The 22289-nt window shown below is 36.4% G+C and overlaps 1 protein-coding gene across 1 annotated transcript in view; it reads left to right on the forward strand.

The window, feature by feature from the left end:
- The window catches only part of VMP1 (vacuole membrane protein 1), an 83857-nt gene that overhangs the window by 55108 nt on the left and 6460 nt on the right, over nucleotides 1-22289 (forward strand). Inside the window, exons 9-11 of the mRNA XM_065418208.1 lie at nucleotides 4707-4787; nucleotides 10141-10257; nucleotides 12379-12440. Coding sequence (XP_065274280.1) covers nucleotides 4707-4787; nucleotides 10141-10257; nucleotides 12379-12440 — 260 coding nt within the window. The remainder of the gene's footprint in view (nucleotides 1-4706; nucleotides 4788-10140; nucleotides 10258-12378; nucleotides 12441-22289) is intronic.

The following is a 22289-nucleotide window of genomic DNA, read 5'->3' on the forward strand; positions in this document are numbered from 1 at the left end:
TATTTCTTTATTTTAAAGTAAGAAATAGATTAATTATATGAGAGTTAATTGTTTTATTAAACACTAAAGAATATATTGGAAAAGAAGCTTTTCCCAACATCAGTCTTTTCTCTTGTGCGCTTGTATTGTGAAATAGGTAAAAGTTGTGAAACTGATGATTGTAGTGTCTGAGAAATGAAACTTATGAGGGGTTTTTTATTATTGCAGATGTTCTAAAAAATTGACAAATTAAATTTGCGGAAGGAATAAAGTTTTCTGCATTTGTTTCCATTAAAATAAACTGCTAAACAGTGCAACTGCATAACTTTATAGTGATTCTAACCTGTCTATTGCTATCCAATATACTTATGTAGCTGTGATTTTATTGTAGTTTGGAGTAAAGTACAAAATGTACAGACCATAAACAGATAAAATTAGTTTAATTTTTTTCAACTTAAAATAGTGCTGTCTTTTTAAGTTTTATTTTAAACATAATGAAAAAAACAGGAGAAAGAGAGAGAATCTTAAACTGAAAATAGTTGACATGAAAAGTAAATAACTAAAGTTGTCTATAACATGGAATATTTTACTGTTGCTACTGAAAAAAGGCTTTAAAAAAAGAATAAAAATAGTTTTTTACTATTGTCCTTAATTTTTGTAAATCACGTTTTCTGAAATGGAAAATGTTTGTTCCTCTCTGGAAGAAAATATTTTAATTTAAGGCAGACTGTTCACTTTTTGAATTGTAGGTGATTGTATTAGATTACAAACATCTTTTAAAGCATAAGCATTTACTTTTTAAAAGGAAAATTAAAGTAAAATGTTAATTTATATTTATGCTGCTTAGCATTGTCTCAAAATCTATCTGTAATTTAGTTATATTATAATTATGTTCTATAAATGTTTTGCTAAATGTTACCTCATAGCTCTTTTGCTAGAGGGTTTGTTTCAAATTCTAACTCATAAACATATAATAGTAAAAATTAAATGCAGTCTACTTCCGTTGTAATATAGCACATACCTGTTTGAGTAACTGGATTTTAATGTCTTATAAAATTAGTTTAAAGATATATTAAATCTAGTTTAATACAATACTGTGTAAAAACTTTAATTGGTTTAAAGTACAAAAGTCACTTTAATTCCATGAACATTGTGAAACAGTTGGCAAAATAGGAACTGAAAGTGTCATGCTCATATCCAGTATTGTTATAAAATACCTAGAGCATCCTCTGATGAAATTCCTATGCAGAAGGCAGCATTTTCTTTAGTTTATCCTTTCAACAAAGATGGAAATTCTTTTTTTGAAGTAAAATTGCCTTTTTTAACTATACCTTAATAGGCTTTTTCCAACATAAATGAAATTGCCAGCAGGTACGCTTTTAAAACAGTATTTCCACGTTGATCTTCAATAGGCCATTGGAATGGCTGTTTTTTTCCTTAATTTGTGTTGCTCTTAACGACTTTTATTGGTGGCTGTGTGATCATACTGAAATTTTAAAAGGGTCTCATTTCCTCTCTGCTCATCACGCCTAACTCATGTTAACCGTAGTGGAAGTTGTGTGTGTACTGAGCAAATGAGATCCTTACATGTATCACTTCTCTTACAAGTGGTTATACATTAAACTGTTTCATATTTGTTTTCAATTCAGAAATAATTTTGAAGAAATTTTAGTATGAGAAGCAGCCACCCAGACTAACCAAGAGCAACGTATTTGACATATGAAAAGTTTTGGGCTATCCTACTTCACAGATCAATTGTTATTTACAACCACAACTTTTAACTGGTGACTAAAATGTAGGTATATTTTTGTAATTATTGCATAACAAGCTGCTTTCTTTAATGCCTAGAATTTCCCTGGTTGCTTTATCCCGAAAGTCTGGCAACACAAAATCCCTTCACATAATTTTTTATAAATGCAAAAATAGAAGATAAAATAGTGGAAAGCATTGATAATCCTGCGGTAGCTTCTCAGTTTATCTAAAAGGCAAGATGGTACCATGAAATGTCTCAAATATGCATTTCCATATAATTTAGTATAATAAACTGCTTCTTCACAGACTCTTTTTTTCTTGGGAAGAGAGTTCAAAGCATAAAGATGAGAGAGTAAAAAATATGCAACATTTATAGATACTTTCCCAAATTTAAATTTTTAGTCCCAGTCCCAATAAAGTCACTGGGAGTCTTAAGATTGGAGCAGGAATGGGCACTTGTTTGTAACCTACATGTGGTTTCAATAGCCTGTAAACTTAAAGTAGAAAACAAATTGGAAGGAGTTTTAAATATAACTATTTTATCCTATTTTATTTGTCAATAGAATATGTAGATAGTGGGTTATGAGATGGTATATAAGAGATGTTATTACTATTCATATAGCAAAATTTCCCACTAGCGTATCATAGAATAGAATATCGGATGGGCACATTTTAAAAAATCCACTTAAACACTAAATGCCCCATTATCGGAGATATAAAAATCCCACTTCTTCATTTTTCTATTTTCTTTAATTTATAGTATTTATTTTAATTTTTGCTAGTCCTAATTTGGAAGTGTTCTAAAAACAGTAGTTTAAAACAGAAAATTTCAATTATCGCTCTTTCTACAAGAACAGAATTTCTAAATGGAGAACTTTTTTCAGAGTATAAAACCCACATTAAGTACAGTTGTAGTACAGATTTTAACAGTGACATAATTGTGTTTAAACAGAAAAACACGTAGGTTAGAACAATAAGCTTTTCACAGTCAGGCAGGTATCTTTAAACCTAAAATTACCATTCCAACCCAAAGAATTCAGTTAATTACTAAGAATCCTCCAAATTTGTTGATTAAAAAGTGCCGTAATGAATGGGTTTTATTTTACTGTAGTTTGGAGAAAAGATGCAATGTTATAGAAAAGATCTTTATAATAAAGGTGACCAATAAGTGGAATAAATATTAAGTTGCTTAGATATTTAATTTTTTTACTTCAAAAATGTGTGCACGTGTGAATCGCATCCATTTGCTTACTGCTGTTATTCATAAAAAATATTTGCTGTTTATATGTATTAGCTTACGGTTCTGAAGGTTCTGTTATAATAATGAGAATAAATTTTAAAAATGCATAGGTTGAATTACATTAGTGGCGGGGTGAGTGTGTGTGTTAATAATCAGATTGTTAGGCAAGATGCTTGCTATGAAAGAAGGTTGTGTCTAACAATCTTTGTAACAGAATATAAAAACATATATAATATCTTACTTTTGACAAAATCAGGTTATTTTATTAATGTGAACTCCCCCAATTTTAAGCACCCTAATATCAAAGTATTCCCATTTTATATTGTACAGTTTGTTCCAAGCCTGAATAGATGTCTTTGCACATGGATCCACTTAAACAGACCTCTTTTAATTTGAATAACAATTGTATATTCCTGCAGGTTTCTGTTTTACTTCCTACATTTAAATGGAATTAATTTACCACTGTGGGATTACATTTTATAGTAGCTTTGATTTTAAAATAGCCATTTTACTGTCTATTTGATAAAGCGACAGACACTCTAAAGTTTATGATGTCAAATGTTTCTCTGACTTTAAAAATCAGAAAGTAAACAGCACATTAAATGACAAAGCTATTGTGTTTTAAGTGACTAAAATCCGTATTTTACAGTCTTATTAGTGATAATTGTAGCCATGTTGGTTCCAGGATCTTAGAGATAGGATGGATGAGGTAATATCTTTTATCGGACCAACTTCTGTTGGTGAAAGAGACAAGCTTTTGAGCTAAACAGAGCTCCATTCCAGTGCATTCTTAAATTAATTCCATTCTTAATTAAATCCATTCTTAAGAGCTCTGTGTAGCTCAAAAGCTTCTCTTTCACCAACAGAAGTTGGTCCGATAAAAGATATTACCTCACCCACCTTGTCTTTTTATTAGTGATAAAGCATTTAGATTAAGGAATTAGTGGGAGATAGAACAGAACTGTTCACCACTATCATTTTTATAGACTTTAGTCATTTAAATGCATTATGGCACAGTTCACAGAAATCTATTTTGGGGGTAGGCTACATGCGGTTAGAATGGCTCTGATGCAGAGGAACTATAGGCTTAACATTGACATGATCACCTTCTTCATTGCTTTTTAAATCTCGGGTGAAATCCTAGCTCCAATAACATCCGTAAGAGTTTTGCCATTAACTTTGATGGGGCCTCAGAATCTCAATTGTTGTAACAACCAGGAGCACATGTTGTTGGAGACCCTGGTTTGAGAGTGTCTTTCCACAGTGGTAGAGACGTGAGGTATTATGGAAATACTGTGTGCTAACCTCACCTTCTGAAAGTACCCTCTACCATCTGTGAGACACTGATGATGGCCTTGCAGGGATTAACCTCTTCTGCGTGTATGAGAAGTAGTGCAGTAGTGGCAGCAGCAACTCAAGGGTGTGGAAGGAAAAATATACTAGGAGGGATTATTCTGTAATGGAGTAATCTTTACCCATGTTACATAGTTTGGAAGAGTTATGTCTGCAGGAAACTGTAAATGTTCAGAATTTCAACTTGGCTAAACATGATGAATGTTTGGTTCACTGACGTGTCAAATTTGCGTTCTTGTCTTAACAGCTCTCTAATTACTCACTTGTAAAATACAAACCCTAGAGGACAGGTTTGAGAATATGAAATTATATGCTGTATAGTGCTTAGAGATGCTTTCATTTCATTTCCATCCTTATTAATGCCCTGCTTCCTTGTTTACAGGACTTTGCCTCCCGAGCTAAACTGGCCGTCCAGAACCTGGTGCAGAAGGTTGGATTCTTTGGCATTTTGGCCTGTGCTTCAGTAAGTTAATTCCAATAAAAAAGTTTGGGGAGTGTGGGGGCGGGGAAGTGTCACAGAAATGTGAATAATGTGTGTGGAATTTATTACTTACCTGCAGTGAAATAACACTAAATTGCCCTTGGCTTGGTCTGGTTTTTAGCAACCCAATTTTAATCTTCACGTTCATCAAACAAGAGCTGTTCTCCATGTTAGGGGAATGGAGTGTTGGGGTGGTAACTATTATTTGTGGAAGCACGTAGGAGCTGCAGTCATGGACCAGAACCCATTACGCTAGGCTTGTTGCTATCCACAAGATGCGGTGGTTAGTTATATGGTAAAGCTTGTTACAGTGAAACCTGATCATACTGTGATGTTGCTGCTTCCTAAGAATTGGAAAGATTTATGGTCCCGTGTGCCTCATATTAACGTTTTCAGCAGAGTAAACGAAGTTATCTTTAAAAGCAAGTTAAATGCCCATAAGCTTCTACTTCATAACAGGCAGCAGACTCTGTATTAATCTGTATCGGTCTTGTCTAATGCAAGAACGTGCCATGTTGCCCACTATCCTGTGACTAGGGAGTAAGCAGGCCTGCTGCTCCTATCCTGGTTCCGTAGTGAGTGAACCAGTTCTGATTTTTGGGGGATTAGTCATAAAGAACCTGTATCCTGGTTTGTTATGACTGGTTCAGGCACTACCCGGGGTCCTGATAAAACCTTGTTTTCATTTCTGTAGATGTCTATGACGTACATGGGCTAATAGTTCTCCGCACTTCTACATTTTAAACAAGAAGCAGGAATAGAAACATCCCCCCAAAAACATAAAACTGTCTATACAAAACACAACCAGATTAAAATAGTCACCCACAGCGATTTCCCAAAATGTGTCCACAAGACATTCCCTCAGCTCACCCTACCCTAAGGAGCCTGAGAGAGCAAATGGTCTTCTAAACCAGGGGGCTGTTGGTTCAAGCACCTCCGCTAATGGCTATGGTGATGCCCTTACACGGGGAAGCAAAAGTAGCAATGTCTCACACCTTGTAGGGTTTTAATCCAGCACCTTAAAATTCACTCTGAAAGCAAACTGGAAGCTGTTAGGGAGACAGGATTTTTTTTTTCCTCCCTGCTGTTGCTGACAGATGTGATTATTGGTGGGGGTGCATTGCATATCCCAGTTGGGACCTGTTGCCATCCTTCTGCACCCCCTGTGAGCCTAGCTTCTTTATTAGCTTCCAGAATTTTAGAGGTGGCGAATAATATTCTTTGTAAAAGTTAGGGCCCTTACATTTACTTGCAAAGATCAATCTGATTACAGTTTCTGGCATGGCCCTCATCATGTAGCTGGCAAACTCCTTCCAGTTTGTTAAGCAGTCAATTATTTTTTGTCAAGGTCCAAATTTCTTCATCCAGGTATAGTCAAGGGCCAGACTCCAGAGAAAATAATACAAAAAAACCCCACCAATAATAAGTAAGTAAAAAGATATAGGGGTCCGTTCAAAAGTATCTGGCAGTCCAGATTTAGCATGCAGTCCATCTATTGACTATCCCTGGTGTAGATCTAGATCACTGAGCTGAATTATACTCTATAAATCTCTCAAATTAGTAAGCCTTTAGACTGCACCATTGTCAGGCCTGACTCATCATTCTGCAGTCACTATCTCGTGAGACGTTACTGAATAGACTAATTTGTCTGCTTTGTTTAATGAGAAAAACCATTTAAAAATGGTAGAGATGACTTATCGGAGCAGTTGGACTGGGTGAAATGTGGATATCGGGAAAACAGGAGAATATGTAAACATATGGGGAGGATGTTACTTAGTAATGCTTTTGCTTAATGTTCAGTCATTTTCTTAGTGTGATGCGGTAATACCAACTTAGGTGCATTATATCTTACATCTGAGTTAGCCTGTCAGCTCAGTTTGCTGCTGAATAGTATGCTACACCTCTACCCCGATATAACGCTGTTCTCGGGAGCCAAAAAATCTTACCGCGTTCTAGGTGAAATCGCGTTATATCGCACTTGCTTTGATCCGCCGGAGCGCGCAGCCCTGCCCCCCCGGAGCGCTGCTTTACCGCGTTCTATCTGAATTCGTGTTATATCGGGTCGCGTTATATTGGGGTAGAGGTGTATTTGTTTTCATGCATGCGGAAATTCTGGATGACTCTAGTGTACACTAAGGGGTGAATTCCTTTTTAAAATGTAATTTTTGAATTTTGCTTATGAAAACATTACAAAGACAGCATGATACGAACTTCTCCTGGGCAATGCTTCAAGGAAGACACTGGACAATTCTAGGGAGGCATGCGTTGTTGCCTTTGTTGACCAAAATCATTGCGCACAACAGAGACTCCTTGCATTCTTTCATTCCCACCACAGGCTCCCTGTGTGCCATCTTCTCATCCCTCTCTATTTCAGGGACTCCCTGAATCTCCCCATACCAGGGGCTCTGTGTCTCCCCCCTCGCCCTGCCTTGCCACATGCAAGGGGCTCTGTGTGCATTTCCCTTTCTCCCCATCATTCTTACTACTTTTGTTTTCTGGCTGGGCAATAAGTCAGTCAGGGTCTTAACATTGTAAACTATATTGGGAAGATAGGCAGAGTTGAGATGGAGGTGTGTGTGTGTGTGGGGGGGGGGGGACATTGTGCAGCGTTCCAAAATTATCACATTAGAGACTCGCTCAACTCCATATTTGTGTCAAAAGTTTCACAAGCTCAGCCAGCAGGGCTGATTGGCCGCAGTTTTATCCAATGGCAATTGGAGATGAATCATTGCCACTGTCCTGAACATAATTCCTGCAGTTCCTATCTTGAGGAAGCCGCAGCCACCTGGCCATAAATAGTATTTGCCCTGTGTTCCCAAGTTGTTCTGTTGTTGGACAGGACTATGCTCACAGTTGGGCAAACCTTGGGGAGTCTGACAGTCTTCACTAGGGGAAAAAAGCATGTTTTTAATCTGTTTGTTAACTTGTAACCCTAGTATGGACAACACAATCTGTAGCTTTAACACCTAGAATAAACCTCAACCAGCTGACGTCTGTTAAAACTATAAATTACCTTGTCTGTATTAGAATTTTAACACATTAGCTAACGCATGTTAAAAACACACACATTTTCCTAGTGAAGACTAGGCCAAAGCAGAATTATCCTAGCCTGTGGTATCCGCTATCCCTACCTAACCTCCAAGAACTACCCACCATTGGATTCCATGAATAGCAATTTATTTGGCATCCTATCAACTAACTAGCCCTTTACCACTACTTTGAGCCCAGATAGCTTGTCTAGATCTGTGAGGGCTCTCCAGTTTATGAACAGAATGGCAAAAGCAGCCCTAAGAGATCCCTATGGTAGGCCAGTGAGAATTTCACATCCTGTGGTTAGCTTTTTCTGGCGTCCCTCCATACTCATTTTGGGTATGTCTAGATTAGGATAAAAGGAGTGTTAAGACAGCACATGTTAGCAACATATTTTAACACCCTAACGTAGGCAGGTCAACTTGTATTTTAACAGGTGTTAGCTGGTTGAGAGGAACCGTAGGTTCCCCCTAGTTAATGCACGTTCAGATACAACTTGCCCCATCTATGCTATAGTTTTCGTCTAGGGCTGTCAAACGGTTAAAAGAAATAATCACAATTAATCGCAGTTTTAATCTACAAATGTAGATTTTTTTTTTTACATAACTGCATGCAAAAAAACAAAACAATGTAAAACTTTAGAGCCGACAAGTCCACTCAGTCCTCCTCCTTGTTCAGCCAATTGCTAAGACAAACAAGTTTGTTTACATTTACAGGAGATAATGCTGCCCACTTCTTATGTACGATGTCACCTGAAAGTGAGAACAGGCGTTTGCATGGCACCATTGTAAGATTTTTGTGTGTCAGATAGGCTAAACATTTGTATACCCATCCATGCTTCAACTTGTAGGCACTAAAGTCAATAATAATTTTACATTTGTAAGCTTCACTTTCACAATAGAGATTGCACTACCATACTTGTATGAGGTGAATTGAAAAATATTATTTCTTGTTTCTTTTTTACAGTATTTAAATATTTGTAATAAAAATTAATGTAAAATTAGCACTGCACACTTTGTATTCTGTATTGTAACTGAAATCAATATATTTGAAAATGTAGAAAAACATCCAAAAATATTTATAATCAATTTAAATTGGTATTCTATTATTATTTAACAGTGTGATTAAACCTGCAATTAATGGTGACTTTTTTTTAATCTAGTTAATTTGTTTTGCATTAATCACTTGCATTAACTGCGATTGACAGCCTTGTTTTCATGTAATAGTTACAATGTATTGGGTAATGTGATTTTTTTTTTTTTTAAAACACCTTATAAACTAGTGTAGACTTGTTTTGTGAGAGCAATACATCTCTAGACTAGGTAAATCCAGTTAGTAGCTTTCTATAAGTAAGATGGTCATTAGTGTGGTCAAGATGCAGCTTAAGCAAAGATGGGCATGAATGGATACCATTTGATGTGTCTTGCCTTCCTAGGAAAGTGGTGGGTGCGCATATGAATTTATAATTAAACTTGGAATTACTAGTCTGTAGCAACCTGTTAAATGTTAACCATATAAATTAAAACTTGAAATCTTAAATGTCCGTTTTATAGCTCTCTCAGTATCTAATTTGCCTATATTTATTTGTTCATGTAACAAAACAGGGAAAGCACAAATACTGTGGGAAAATAGCAGTGTAATGCACTGCTACTGTAAGCAAAACATCCTTGTGTGTTTACTCACATCTGACAGATGCAGTGTGCTGTATGTTAAGTATCAAGTCTTGGAATTGGTTGGTCTTTTCTTAGTATTATGATTCCTTCTCTAAAATGTTCTTGAAATTAAATACAAATTCAAGGAAAGAGTTTAACAATAAAGAAATTCTTTAATTTTTAATGAAATACTTTTGTTCTTTAAAGAAATATCTTTGCTTTTTAACAGAGTACATATGACTATAAATACCAGGGTTTTTATGCCTTTCAGATAGAAATTATTGCAGATCATTTTGCGCACTGACTCGCACGAGCAACGTGCTTGTCAGGGAGAGAATTTGATATATCACTCAAACTGCTCGCTGTGTTTTCTATGCTTTTCATATGGAAAAATGGAAAACGTCTGTTACTCTTTTATCCTCAGATTAAAAGAATAGCAGTCAGAGTGGAATTGTCTGGGACATTGTCTAGCTGAAGCTTAACGATTTAAGTTATGGGCTATAATATTAACATTTTTGTGTGTTTTAAGGCACGATTTTGGGATGGTTTTGAGAAAGGGGGAGGAGTTCATTTTTCAAAGTTTGAGATATTATTAAGTAAAGTGAATTTAATGTTGAGTTCTGGTTCTTTTTTCTTTCCCTTATATTTCATAGATTCCAAATCCTCTGTTTGACCTGGCAGGAATAACATGTGGCCACTTCCTGGTTCCCTTTTGGACCTTCTTTGGTGCAACCCTAATTGGGAAAGCAATAATTAAAATGCACATCCAGGCAAGTACATGTTACACCTCTTATAAAACACCGGGAGGATTTGTTTTAAGTATGAATTGCACCATTATCTCTGCAGTATTTCAGTGAGCTGTGATGATCCCTTCCTGACTTACTGTGATGGAAATTCATTTGGTGCAACAGATTTAAAATAAAAGTTCTGTTAGGGTTACTGTACTCAAAACTTGGGCAACTAAATCATCTATGGCTATAAACTAATAAACTCACCGCCTACACCACTCAGGAAATTGGTGGTTAGCCAAGTTATTTACCTAGGGTTTTTACAAGACGGAAAAGGCTTCATACTCATAATGAATTTACCTTTTTGGTAACACACACACACACGTTCATTTTCAGAGAGCACTGGAATGAGCGTTTATCAGTCAGGAAGTATTTTTAAATGTTCACTTTCACTTGAGTTAAAGTTTTAAAGAAAATCCCAATACTTTCATCCCACTGATGCATGGCCTCTGCTGAAGCCAACCGGGGGGCATGTGTTTGGACACCTTGGCCATTATTTTCAAAAGTCACTGGTGATTGAGACACTTCAAAGGGGACTGATTTTCAGAGAACAGGTATTTAATATTTTCTGAAAATGGAGCCCTTTCAATGTATGTTAAATTGGGCACCCAAAATCACTAGTCGCTTCTGAAAATTTTGATGCTAGCTTTTAAAGTAACTGGAGGAGCTTCTCACCATTCTGTTCAATGCAAGATAAATTGGTATTGTATTCAGTTACATTATAGTTATTGGTGATGCTACAGTTGGATATATGATGTGTCCCCAACTATGTCACCTGCTTTGTAATCTGTGGGAAGTAATTACTAAGATTTTTTTTTAATCTGTACAATGAAATTAATTTGAAGAGAGTTTGCTATTCTCCATTGCTTTGCAGTATAATTTCCAGTGATCTACACTGGATAGTGAAAACAACAAATATTCCCAGTTCCTTGTGCACTTACTTGGTAAACCCTTTCACGTCATAAATGTGTTTAGCTATTAAAACTACATTTTGTGTATTGTCTTCTTTCAAGCAGGTTGTGCAATAATCTGGATTTTGTAGTGATCTTGCTGTAAATTGGAATTTTAGGAAATGCAGTGGTAGTGGAAGAGAGTTATAATAAAATCGGAGAGAAAGCCAGTGGGTCCATAAGCATTGCCATTTTATAGTTGCATTTAATTGGCTCTTTTAATCTGGACCATCGAATCAAAGTTTTATTAATTTCCTTATTCAGAGTCCAGTTAATTCACTTCTCATCAGATCATACATACACTGTAGTGGAGATTGGATAAACACTATGTATCATCTCACCTACAATCTGTAAAAGGGCAAGCTATCAAATCTGACAGAAATGGGATTAACAATGGCTACATTAACAGAATTTTAACTGTAGCAAGTAGAGTAATACAATTGTCATGAGGCTTTGGATTTATCATGTAGGGCATTTATCTACTTACGGTCACCTTTCTGTCACTGAAATACATTCTTATTTTAAATTTTTAACTTTCAGTATCTAGGGCAATCGTCCCAACCAGGTCACTGCCTCTAAAGGGAGAAATAGTCTAATTTTCAAAGACAAATTTGGATACCCATGGTCTCATTTATTTTGTCCCTAACTTGGTAGGTCTTTGTTCCTTACATGGCCCTTCTAGGGGATAAGGTCTTGGAACCAAAAAGATTCACTATCTTTCACTTCCATGAAATTTTGAATTTTATCTACCCAAATGTATGTTTATAATGGGGACATAAATTTGTCTTTCTGCACAGAGATGTGTGGTTTTTATTCATGAAAACACTGATGGAGTTGTGACCTTGAACTTCTGGGAATTTAGGTTTAGGGAGGATGTGAAATGGTTAGCAACACAGGCTGGAAAAACATTGCAAGAAATTAAATGTATGAGGAAATAGAATAACAGTTTAAAAGTAGCACTTATCTGTTCTGCCTCTTTCATTGAAAAGGATGATATTGAAAAACAATGACGCTGAAAGAAAAGTTGAGGGAAAATTATCTGTAAGTGCAGAAGAAGCCATTTAATTGGAAAGGAACATAAGTTGTTGTACTCCATTGTCCTTGCTTCCCTTTTGATTAAACATTTCTCTAACTGATGTTTTCCTTCCTACAGAAACTTTTCGTTATTATAACATTCAGCAAACATATAGTGGAGCAGATGGTGTCCCTAATTGGGTGAGTAATTCTATAACTGACTAATACCTTCAGTGTTTGAGTGGAAAAATACTAAGGAGTCCAATCTAGTATGCTGAAAGTCAACTTTCTGCTAGAGGAGGCAATGCTTTACTCTCAAGAAGTGCAAGCTTTGGCCAGCAAAGCTGGTTTAGAGCTTATTTGAGCTGTCATTTCTTATCCCAAAGGTTTCAACTACCTCAAGCGAAATCCTAACAGTTTGGATGGATGTAGTATGTACATAGCATGTTCTTCTTATGAATTAATGACACTGCTATCTGAAGATCTGCAGTATAATCTGGTGGCTTTCTGTGATAATATATTGTGACTCCCTATTAGAACTGTCACTACTTGCAATACATGGTGTTCACATGTAGCTAAAGGTGGAGGCCCTTAGAAGAGACATTCCATATATTTTATTATATGAAATACCTTATAAAATCTTAGGATGAAAACCTGGGAATAGCATTGTAATCTTCTCTATTACAAACTTTTTTTTTCATTAGAGAAAGTTGCAAGCTGTTCAGGGATAAACTGTTCCTATTTTGAGAAAATACCTGTCTTTTTCCAGACTAGTGTGTTTCTTAGGAAATGATTCAGACTTCATTTAAGATAAGATTTGATTTAAAATGTCAGGGGAAGTAGAGCAAGAATACATGTAATTCCCAGTTTAAAAAAAAAAAAAAAAAAGATAATTTAAAATACAATGTATGAATGTATTGGCATGATGGGATTTAATACTGATTGAAAAGTATATTTAATCAGCGCTGAATTTCACCATATCACTTGGGAGATTTACCCATTCAGTCAAAAATGCTGTATAATTTCAAGAGCCCAAGTCAATCTGAACATCCCTTATTGGCAATCTAACAAATATGTTCCTAACACAGCCTCTCCCAATACACAGCATTAAGCAGTATATAAAACTACTTGAATACAAACAAAATATGCAGTTAATTTGTCTCAATATACGTGACTTAGTGCAAATCATCCTGTATTGCATCACGAAATTGTGCTTAACTGTTCACAAGAAACATTTGTGTGATCAAAGACAAATGTTGCAGACTGTTTTTAATACATTGTTCAGACCGCTCAGACATTAGAAGAGGTGGTTTTCATTTTTATTAAATAGTGGTTTAAATACACTATTTCATCTGATGTCTGATATACATCAGGTGTTAACAATCTGATTTAAAAATCAATTCTAAAGATGAGTTTTTACTTGCTCCTTAAGGACTTTCACTCATTTTTGAGGTCACATGATTGATAGCCAGGACTTTTTTTGTTGTCTAATAGTTAACTACTTTTTAGATATATAAAAAAAATTAATCTCAAGAAGAGTTTCTGGATAGGAATGTCTGGAAATAATTGCTATTTAAATATGTAAACTTGAAGTAGTAATGTTATACAAAGAAATAGGATTGTCTGATGCAACATTCTTGGGCACTTCACTGATGGAACAGATCTGATTTTATTGCTTCCGGAGTTTCTCATTAGGAGTCTGGATTGTAACAAACTTCAAAATGAATGTTTTGCTTTTAATATTCCTTTAAAAAAATGCTACTGGTTAGAAATCATTAATTGTCTTTTTGACATTAGCCACTCGAAGCTGATTTGCTTTTTATCTTTGATCAACACTACTGCTGAATAAGGTATATTTCCAAAGACTTCCTCAAATGCAATCTTTGGGCCAAAGCTAGTTTTTTCCTACTTCATCTGTCTTGGAGATAGTTTTTCATCAAATTACTTTTGAACATATTCACAAGATTTCTGCTGGATTCAGATTTTTATTAGACAGTTGATGTCAGAATTCAAAAATGTTCTTGGGAGACAGTAAGTTTTTTGGAATGTCCCAGTATCCTTGACTTTTCTCAAACACAGTCTGCTAGCATTACCTCATCAATTTCTCTCCAGAGTAGTATATAAAGCACTTAAGCAACAGCTTGCATTAGAAGTTCTTAATCATTATTAAGTACAAAGAGAATAGTCAATGATCAGTAACATTAACCTTTTTAATCACATTTATTCCATTAGTTTGACTTGAGATAGTTTCTAGTTCTGAGGTGTTGCCTTTTGCAAAACAGTGTCTAACCAGAAAGATTTTTTTTTTTAAAGAAAATTGATGTATAGGATCACCAAAGCCTAGATGGAAGATTAAGTTTAACTGTAAGGAGAGAATTATTAACGTCCTTGAAATTGTTGCGATTTTGTGCACTAGACCATATTCTCTTTGATAAATAGATGAGTCTTAATCTTTAATGAAAAACAGAGCTGTGTGCAGTTCTTTTCCTTAGGATTGCAATTGTTTACTGATATTACCAGAGTATGTGTTCATTGTATCCTGAACTTGCAAAACCATTCCTTTAATACAGTTCAGGGTGCTTTGGTTTCACAATGTTATTGTGTAGAAAGTTTTTCTTACAGACAACCTACCCAAACACTTCAGAATTAAAAACAATTACATAAATCAAAAGCTGAAAGATACTGAGAGGTTTAGCAAGGGAAAATGTTGTCAACCAAGTTTTGAAATAAAATGGAGAAGTCTGAGGCACAAAGACCTAAGGGCTAGTCTACACTTAAGGGTTATTTTGGATTAAGCTAGGGTGTGAATTCAAAGTGCAATAGCTGTTCCCCATGTGGACACTTGTATTTTGGAAGAAGAATGCCTTTTTCCAGTTTAGCTTAATCTACTTCCAAAGTGGTATTAATTTAAATCAGAAAAAGGTGCTCTTATTCGGAAAGGAGAGCATCCACATGGAGAGCTGTTCTGGAATAGCTCTTGTGGATCAGCTGTTCTGGTCAGCGTCCCCATGTAGGCAAGGCTAACTGGCAGCAACCACAGAGAAAATGGCTATCACATCAACTGAGCCAGGTTTTGTGGAGGAGCACCCAGATAAGGAGAACGGTGCTAGCTGAAGAGGATAGAGAATAAGAGAGAGCCCTAAGAAGTTGGAGCAAGATCACAGAGGATTTTAAGCACCAGGGCTAGTTTTTAAGAAAATCAAGGAGTTAGATTATTTGTGTTGTTGTAGAAGCACCACGCATGGCCTAGGACCTCATTGTGCTAGGTGCTGTACAAACACAGAAGAAAATGTCAGTCCTTTCCCCAGAAAGATTCCGTCTCAATGAATGGGGAGCCAGTTAAGTTGTTTTAGGATGGGGGATAGTGTACTTGTACTTGGTTGTATGTGCAAGAAGGTGGGCACCAGTATTCTGCATATGCTGGAGTCTGGATTGCTGCTGAAATTCCAAGTGAGGTCTGAGCTGAGAAAAGGCAGAAGGCCGTTGAAAGATTGGCTGGGGGAGCCTCAGATCACTCAACTACCAATGCTTTCGGCAAATAATTTGGAGGTTGCAATGTTAATGTTTAGAGAGGACATGTTTTTGCTGGGTGTCTTACAGATGCAAAGTGAGGAATGGAGGATGCAGTCAAGGGGGCAAGATGATGTATTAACTATTACTTTTGTATTCTCTGACTTAGAGGAGGTTAGCTTACTAAGCAGCCATGTTACATACTTTTTGTACTAGTTTTAGGCCACAATTAACCAATTTTAAAATTGTTTAATTAGTAGCTAGCTTGTGGGTTTTCTTTTTTTTTTTTTTTTTTTTTAATCTTTCGATGTAATTGTTTTACCTACAGCTGCAGGAATGTTTATGAAGTCACTGAGCATATTGCTTTTAAACATGATCGCATTTGACTTTGAAGTGGTGATTTCAAATGGGCACTAGGAATTCCCAGAAAGCTACTAAAGCTCAAAATCAACCATACAAAGAACTTTGGCAAGCTGTAACATTGCTGAATGATTTATCAGAAAGAAAAGTCCACCCTTTGGTTTTATCCTGCTGTTAAGGAGTTGCTCTTGCTTAGTGATCAAAAAAGAGGACAGAAGAAAAAACTTTATATGTGTTCTAGGTTCCTGCTGGGAGTTCTGAGCTCTAGCATAGTGCTGTGTAATGTTAAATGGCTGCCAAGTTTCACCCCAGAAGTAGCTGCACTTTCATAATAAGTGAAGTTTTTATTACATATATAGATCGTAAAACCTGTTGTTAAAACACTTCAGCATCCTTCAGGAACCCCATGCAAATGATCCTCATTGGACCTTGCCAGTAGGAAGCTCTTTCCAAGCTCAGGCAGCAAATGTTGTCATCATAGTCCTGCTGCCTAAACAGTACGAGAGACGTGGCCTCTCTTCTTTTCACAGGAATGTACAATATATGTTCCTATGATGATCAGGATAAGATATGGACAACGTTTGAGCTGGGGAAATAGGTACACCTGCTCCATTTGACAGTCACATCTCCCCTCTAAAAATAGTGCCTGAAGAAAGTAATTGTTAATTAGTTGCAAAAGACAGACACAAAGTGAGGTCTGATCAGTCAGTGATATTTATGCAAAAATGTAGACTGTAGCACTCCTATGGAGTTTAAGGGCTAAATTGTCAATGCCATGCCCTGCAGATTAGGTTTGTAACTCCCATTAATGCAACAGCAAAGTCTGAGTCAGAAGACATAGGTCTGAAAATCTAACCCGAAGTATCAAATATTTCTTCTGAGCAATTTCTCAATCTAGGATTTCACCTGGGCCAATTTTCGATGCTTTAAAGCCACACAGGCCAGTTGGAATTTGACTAGTTTGCACTAGTAATTAAACAGCTTACATGAAACCAGCCTCTATTCATACTTGAATCACTGACTTTATGAACTAATGGTGTGCCGCTCCTTGTTACGTTACAATTCACAGCGCAACCCATTGACTCAGCAGCAAATTAGTCGTAATTGACTCTTGTGACTTTATCTGTAAAGGGCATTGTGCTTTCCTCTTGACACACATTTTCCTCCAAAAATGTGTCAGAAAACGTCAGCCACCCAAAAGGTTTTAATTTTTTCCTTTTAAGTTTCCCCCCCCAAATATATATATATATATATATATATATATATATATATATATTTTAGATTAGCAATGGGGACAATGATAGTTAATCTATAGTGTGGCCTTTTCTATCTTTTCATGCAGAATAGTTTAGCTTTGTGATTTATCCTCCTCAATGTGCAAAGCGAAGTTCTTTAGCAGCTTGGGGACCCCAACAATATAATTTGGAACAGTGAGCATCAAACTGGCAGAATCCACATCACTTTGATTTTAACAGAACGTGGTCTGAGGAGCAAGATCTGATTTACAAATCACATGTCCTGTCTTTATATGGACCTTTGTTTTACATAAATAACTCAGCACTAATATAGTGCAAGAAGTCCTGCTGAATTGGCACCAGAATTAAAGTATATATTAAATAATTGCTTCTAATTTGCATTTTAGGCTAAGACTTGCTATTTATTAAAATTCCGTTGAAAATAATCCAGAATGGCTGAGAATTTAGATAATTTAGCAATGACTTTATTTAAAGTCTCCTGAGGTAGAAATGCTTTTGGAAGCTTACAACATTACACCTGACATTTCTTGGTGCAGTAAATCAATGGTTTTCCTCCCACGAGTATATCAGAAACCTGTGGGATTGTGCCTTTATAATACAGTTGTGTACACAATGGGGAAACTGGCACAAAAAAGGTTTTAATAGCTTGAAAGGGACACAGATGTTAATGAAATTTGAGATGTTTTGATGTTAAAACCTTTAGATGGATCATAATAGAATTAAGAGTTTATTTGAATAGGGCTTGTAGGATTTAAATCTGAACTAGCAAGTGAATGTTTGAAAGCTGTAGTTTTGCTTTTTAAAGGTACAACTCTGATTTTTCTTGCCCTCACATAGAAGAAATATTTCTTTACAAATAACAATATCCAACAGATTTGAAATCTAATACAAACTGCAATGACAACTCTGTTAAAGTTAGTGTTTAACATACCAAAAATAAAAATCTCTCAAGGTGAGATGTTGTTCATGACATTTAGGTCACTTGTGTATTTGAGGCCGTCCCAGATAAATTAGATCACATTTAAGGCAACTTTAATTTCATGGTCACACAAGTATTTTATTTGAAGATTATTCCTAATAATGTTTCAGATTAAATCAAAATGAAAACGTGAAACAGCTCCTTAACCCCAGCTCTGCTCCCCTTGACCATAAACCAGATTTATTTAATTAAATATCACCAGTTTCATTCTCCAATTTTAAAATAATACAGATGACTTCTCTTTATTTCCCCAAATGTTTTAAAACCCAAGGCGGCACTGATATCAATTAAAGCCAGTCGCTCTGCCCTCAGTTTTAGAAGTCAGGTCTCTTTAAGCCAGAGGCACCTTGGGAGTGAGTCCAGATTTGTTGCAGTGTAATCTATCATGGTTGAGTCAGGCAAGGAGTCTGAGGTCCATTCTGACTCACCACGAATTGTGTCCTGGTATTGGTTGAGCCTCAGGGAAATGGATGGTTTAAATACTGTGAGAATCTTTATCAGCACAGGAAATGACAGCTCATTAAAATACTAACCGTTAAGCCTGTTTAGATCACTGTCTGGAAAAAAAAATTAACCATTTGAAGGTTCAGATAACTTGCCAGAAGGTGGTGTACTTTTTGGATGGTGAGGGAAGCATGCAAATCAGTCAGCTTTACTTACTAGTCCAGTGGCACTCAAAATATATCCTTTCAAACCTGTTTGTTGTGGGGGTTATAACCGAGGCATAAAACTCTTGTTGAGAAAATTTAGACCATACAAAACCATAACATCTTGAGCTCTTTTAAGGAAGACACAACACAAAATGTCTAATTGTGGCTATTTTAGTGAATGCCTCATTCCTCTTGTGCAGCAATGTAAAGAGTAAAACATACGGCTTCCTAGGTATCTTCTGTGTCCTTTGGGGAAAACCTAGAAAGAAATGTGAAAATCTGAACAGAGCAACTCAAAGCTGGGTATATTAGGAGTTGTACGTGATATACAGTAAAACTTTTCTTTAGCTTTCCACAATTGTGTGGAAGTTGAAGGCCATTGCTCTGTCTGCCATTGCAAGTTTGATCAACAAGCAGAACCAGTCTTCCTCAGAGCCACAGATAATGGAGGAGAGCCCAGAGCAGTGAATTCCCTTCATTACATTAAACTTTTGACTCTCTGTCACCACTGAACATTTCTTTTTTGTAGAGGCAGAGAAGCAATCTGGTCGTAGGCTACGTTTACTTTATTAGTGAAATCAGAATATGTTCATGGCTCATGTTGACAAAAAGCAGAAGGATTTTTGGTGACAAAAGGGGGAAAAAATCCATTTTAAAAAAAGCCCCCTGATGTGATCATGACATGATCTTCTATCTGTTTGGTGTTTCAGGTAGCCCAAGGGTAGGGACAGAGTGACCAGTTCAAAAAAACTTTCCACAGCTATGGTGAACATATGCTTCCTGACTCAGAATTGGGCTCTACAGGTGTTAATCTGGTCTCTACAGTTTATCATCCACAAAGGCAACATATGGTTGAATAGAGCCAAAGGGCCAGGTTAGTAAGAGGTGTGTTCACAAACTTGCACACAGACATTCATTCTCTCTCTCTCTGTCTCTCTCTGGGAAACCCTGTAGAAAATTGATTTGAAGGAGAGTCTCACATGGGCAATCCATTGTGATTAAGCTTGACTCGGGCTCTAGATTTATTTAAAACAGTACTTTACTATAGGTGTGCTACTTCTGGCCAAAATCGTAGGACCTCTGACGTGTTAACCAGAATGTGATGTAGGGTCCTTTTTCCTATGAACAGTTAATTCTTACAAACACTGTCTCTTCTTGAACAAGCACAGTGCCTGTGTGTTTAGTAGCCATGTAGTCTGGACAAGCCCAGTCCTTATATTAGCAGCGAGTCTTTCCAGCTTAATGGAAAAGGTGAATTTTTAAAGAGAACATTCACAAAATGTGACTTCTGACTCGGGCTTACATCACTTTTAATAGAGGTTTTGATCTGTTTAAGTCTGGAGGCCTGGCTGATAGTTTGTATAGTGTATTTAGCATTCTGGTTTAAACTATTTTTCCCCTTCAGACTATTTCCATGATAAAACTGACATGCATATATTCAGACTTTGAGCGCTTGTCATTTCTTACTGAGCACAGCCCAGAATTTAATTCCTGTTGTTCAGTACATTTCTCTAATGGGGTATGAAATTAATGTAAGTTGCTAATGTTCTGATTCAGCAAAGCACGTAAGCACATGCACAAAGTTAAGCAATTTCTTCTTAAGTGATTTGCTTTTGAGTTGTCGAAAATTGGTTATCTTTCATTAATGCTTCCAGTGCTACATAATTCTCTGAAGATGTCCGCACAGTGTGCAGAGGCGGTCAAAAAAGCAAACAGGATGTTAGGGATCATTAAAAAGGGGATAGAGAATAAGACTGAGAATATATTATTGCCCTTATATAAATCGATGGTATGCCCACATCTCGAATACTGCGTACAGATGTGGTCTCCTCATCTAAAAAAAGATATACTGGCACTAGAAAAGGTTCAGAAAAGGGCAACTAAAATGATTAGGGGTTTGGAACGGGTCCCATATGAGGAGAGATTAAAGAGGCTAGGACTCTTCAGCTTGGAAAAGAGGAGACTAAGGGGGGATATGATAGAGGTATATAAAATCATGAGTGATGTGGAGAAAGTAGATAAGGAAAAGTTATTTACTTATTCCCATAATACAAGAACTAGGGGTCACCAAATGAAATTAATAGGCAGCAGGTTTAAAACAAATACAAGGAAGTTCTTCTTCATGCAGCACACAGTCAACTTGTGGAACTCCTTACCTGAGGAGGTTGTGAAGGCTAGGACTATAACAGCGTTTAAAAGAGAACTGGATATATTCATGGTGGTTAAGTCCATGAATGGCTATTAGCCAGGATGGGTAAGGAATGGTGTCCCTAGCCTCTGTTTGTCAGAGGATGGAGATGGATGACAGGAGAGAGATCACTTGATCATTGCCTGTTGGCCCACTCCCTCTGGGGCACCTGGCATTGGCCACTGTCGGTAGACAGGATACTGGGCTAGATGGACCTTTGGTCTGACCCAGTACGGCCGTTCTTATGTTCTAATGTAACAGGTGCCGTGTGCTAAAATTGCATCTTCAGTGCTACCCAGTTTACCTATTTACATTGAGGCTCCTATTCTGCAGAAATTTATAAATTTGAGTAAATTTACACATGTGCCTATGTGTTAGTAGAATTAAGCTCATAGATTCTAAACTCTCTGGCCCTTTCTGTAAAGCACTAGTACAATGTTAGCACAATAGAAGTACAGAAAAGGATTACCCAGTTACCTCAAACGTTGACAAAATTAAATAGTTATTTTTAATGTTCAAAGACTATTTTTAAAGAAAATTTTAATGACATTTCAGTAAATACAATCATAAAACAGTAAAGGGTACCTATAGTACAAGAGGTATAATGAGTAAAAGCTAGTAAAATTAAAGTATACAATTAATAATGAAGCTTATCATAAAAAACCTGAATTGTAATATTGCTGAAAGTTTTTTATTATGTTGCAACTTTGGGTGTGGCAGGATTTTATATTGTGTGTGTTCTTAAATACCAGTGAAAAAGTACTGTTAACACTTTTCAAATGGTATTCACAGATTCTAAAAGAGGGAGCATGGTTGCCATCTAGTCTGGCCTTCTGCAGAACTGAGGCCACAGAACTTACCCAAAATAATTCCTGTTTGAACTACAGTATATCTTTTTAGAAGAACATTGTCTTGATTTAAAAATTCCCAGTGATGGAGAATCCATCACAAATCCTTGATAAATCATTAATTTTGTTGGTGCATCTCTTCCAAGCAGTTGATTTTTGGTGAGAAAAATCTACTTCTAACTAGGGTGACCATATGTCCCGTTTTTATAGGGACAGTCCCGTTTTGGGGGGATTTTTTTCTTATATAGGCTCCTGTTAC

Source organism: Emys orbicularis, chromosome 17 (assembly GCF_028017835.1).
Source record: "Emys orbicularis isolate rEmyOrb1 chromosome 17, rEmyOrb1.hap1, whole genome shotgun sequence".
In the NCBI taxonomy this organism is placed as follows: Eukaryota; Metazoa; Chordata; order Testudines; family Emydidae; genus Emys; species Emys orbicularis.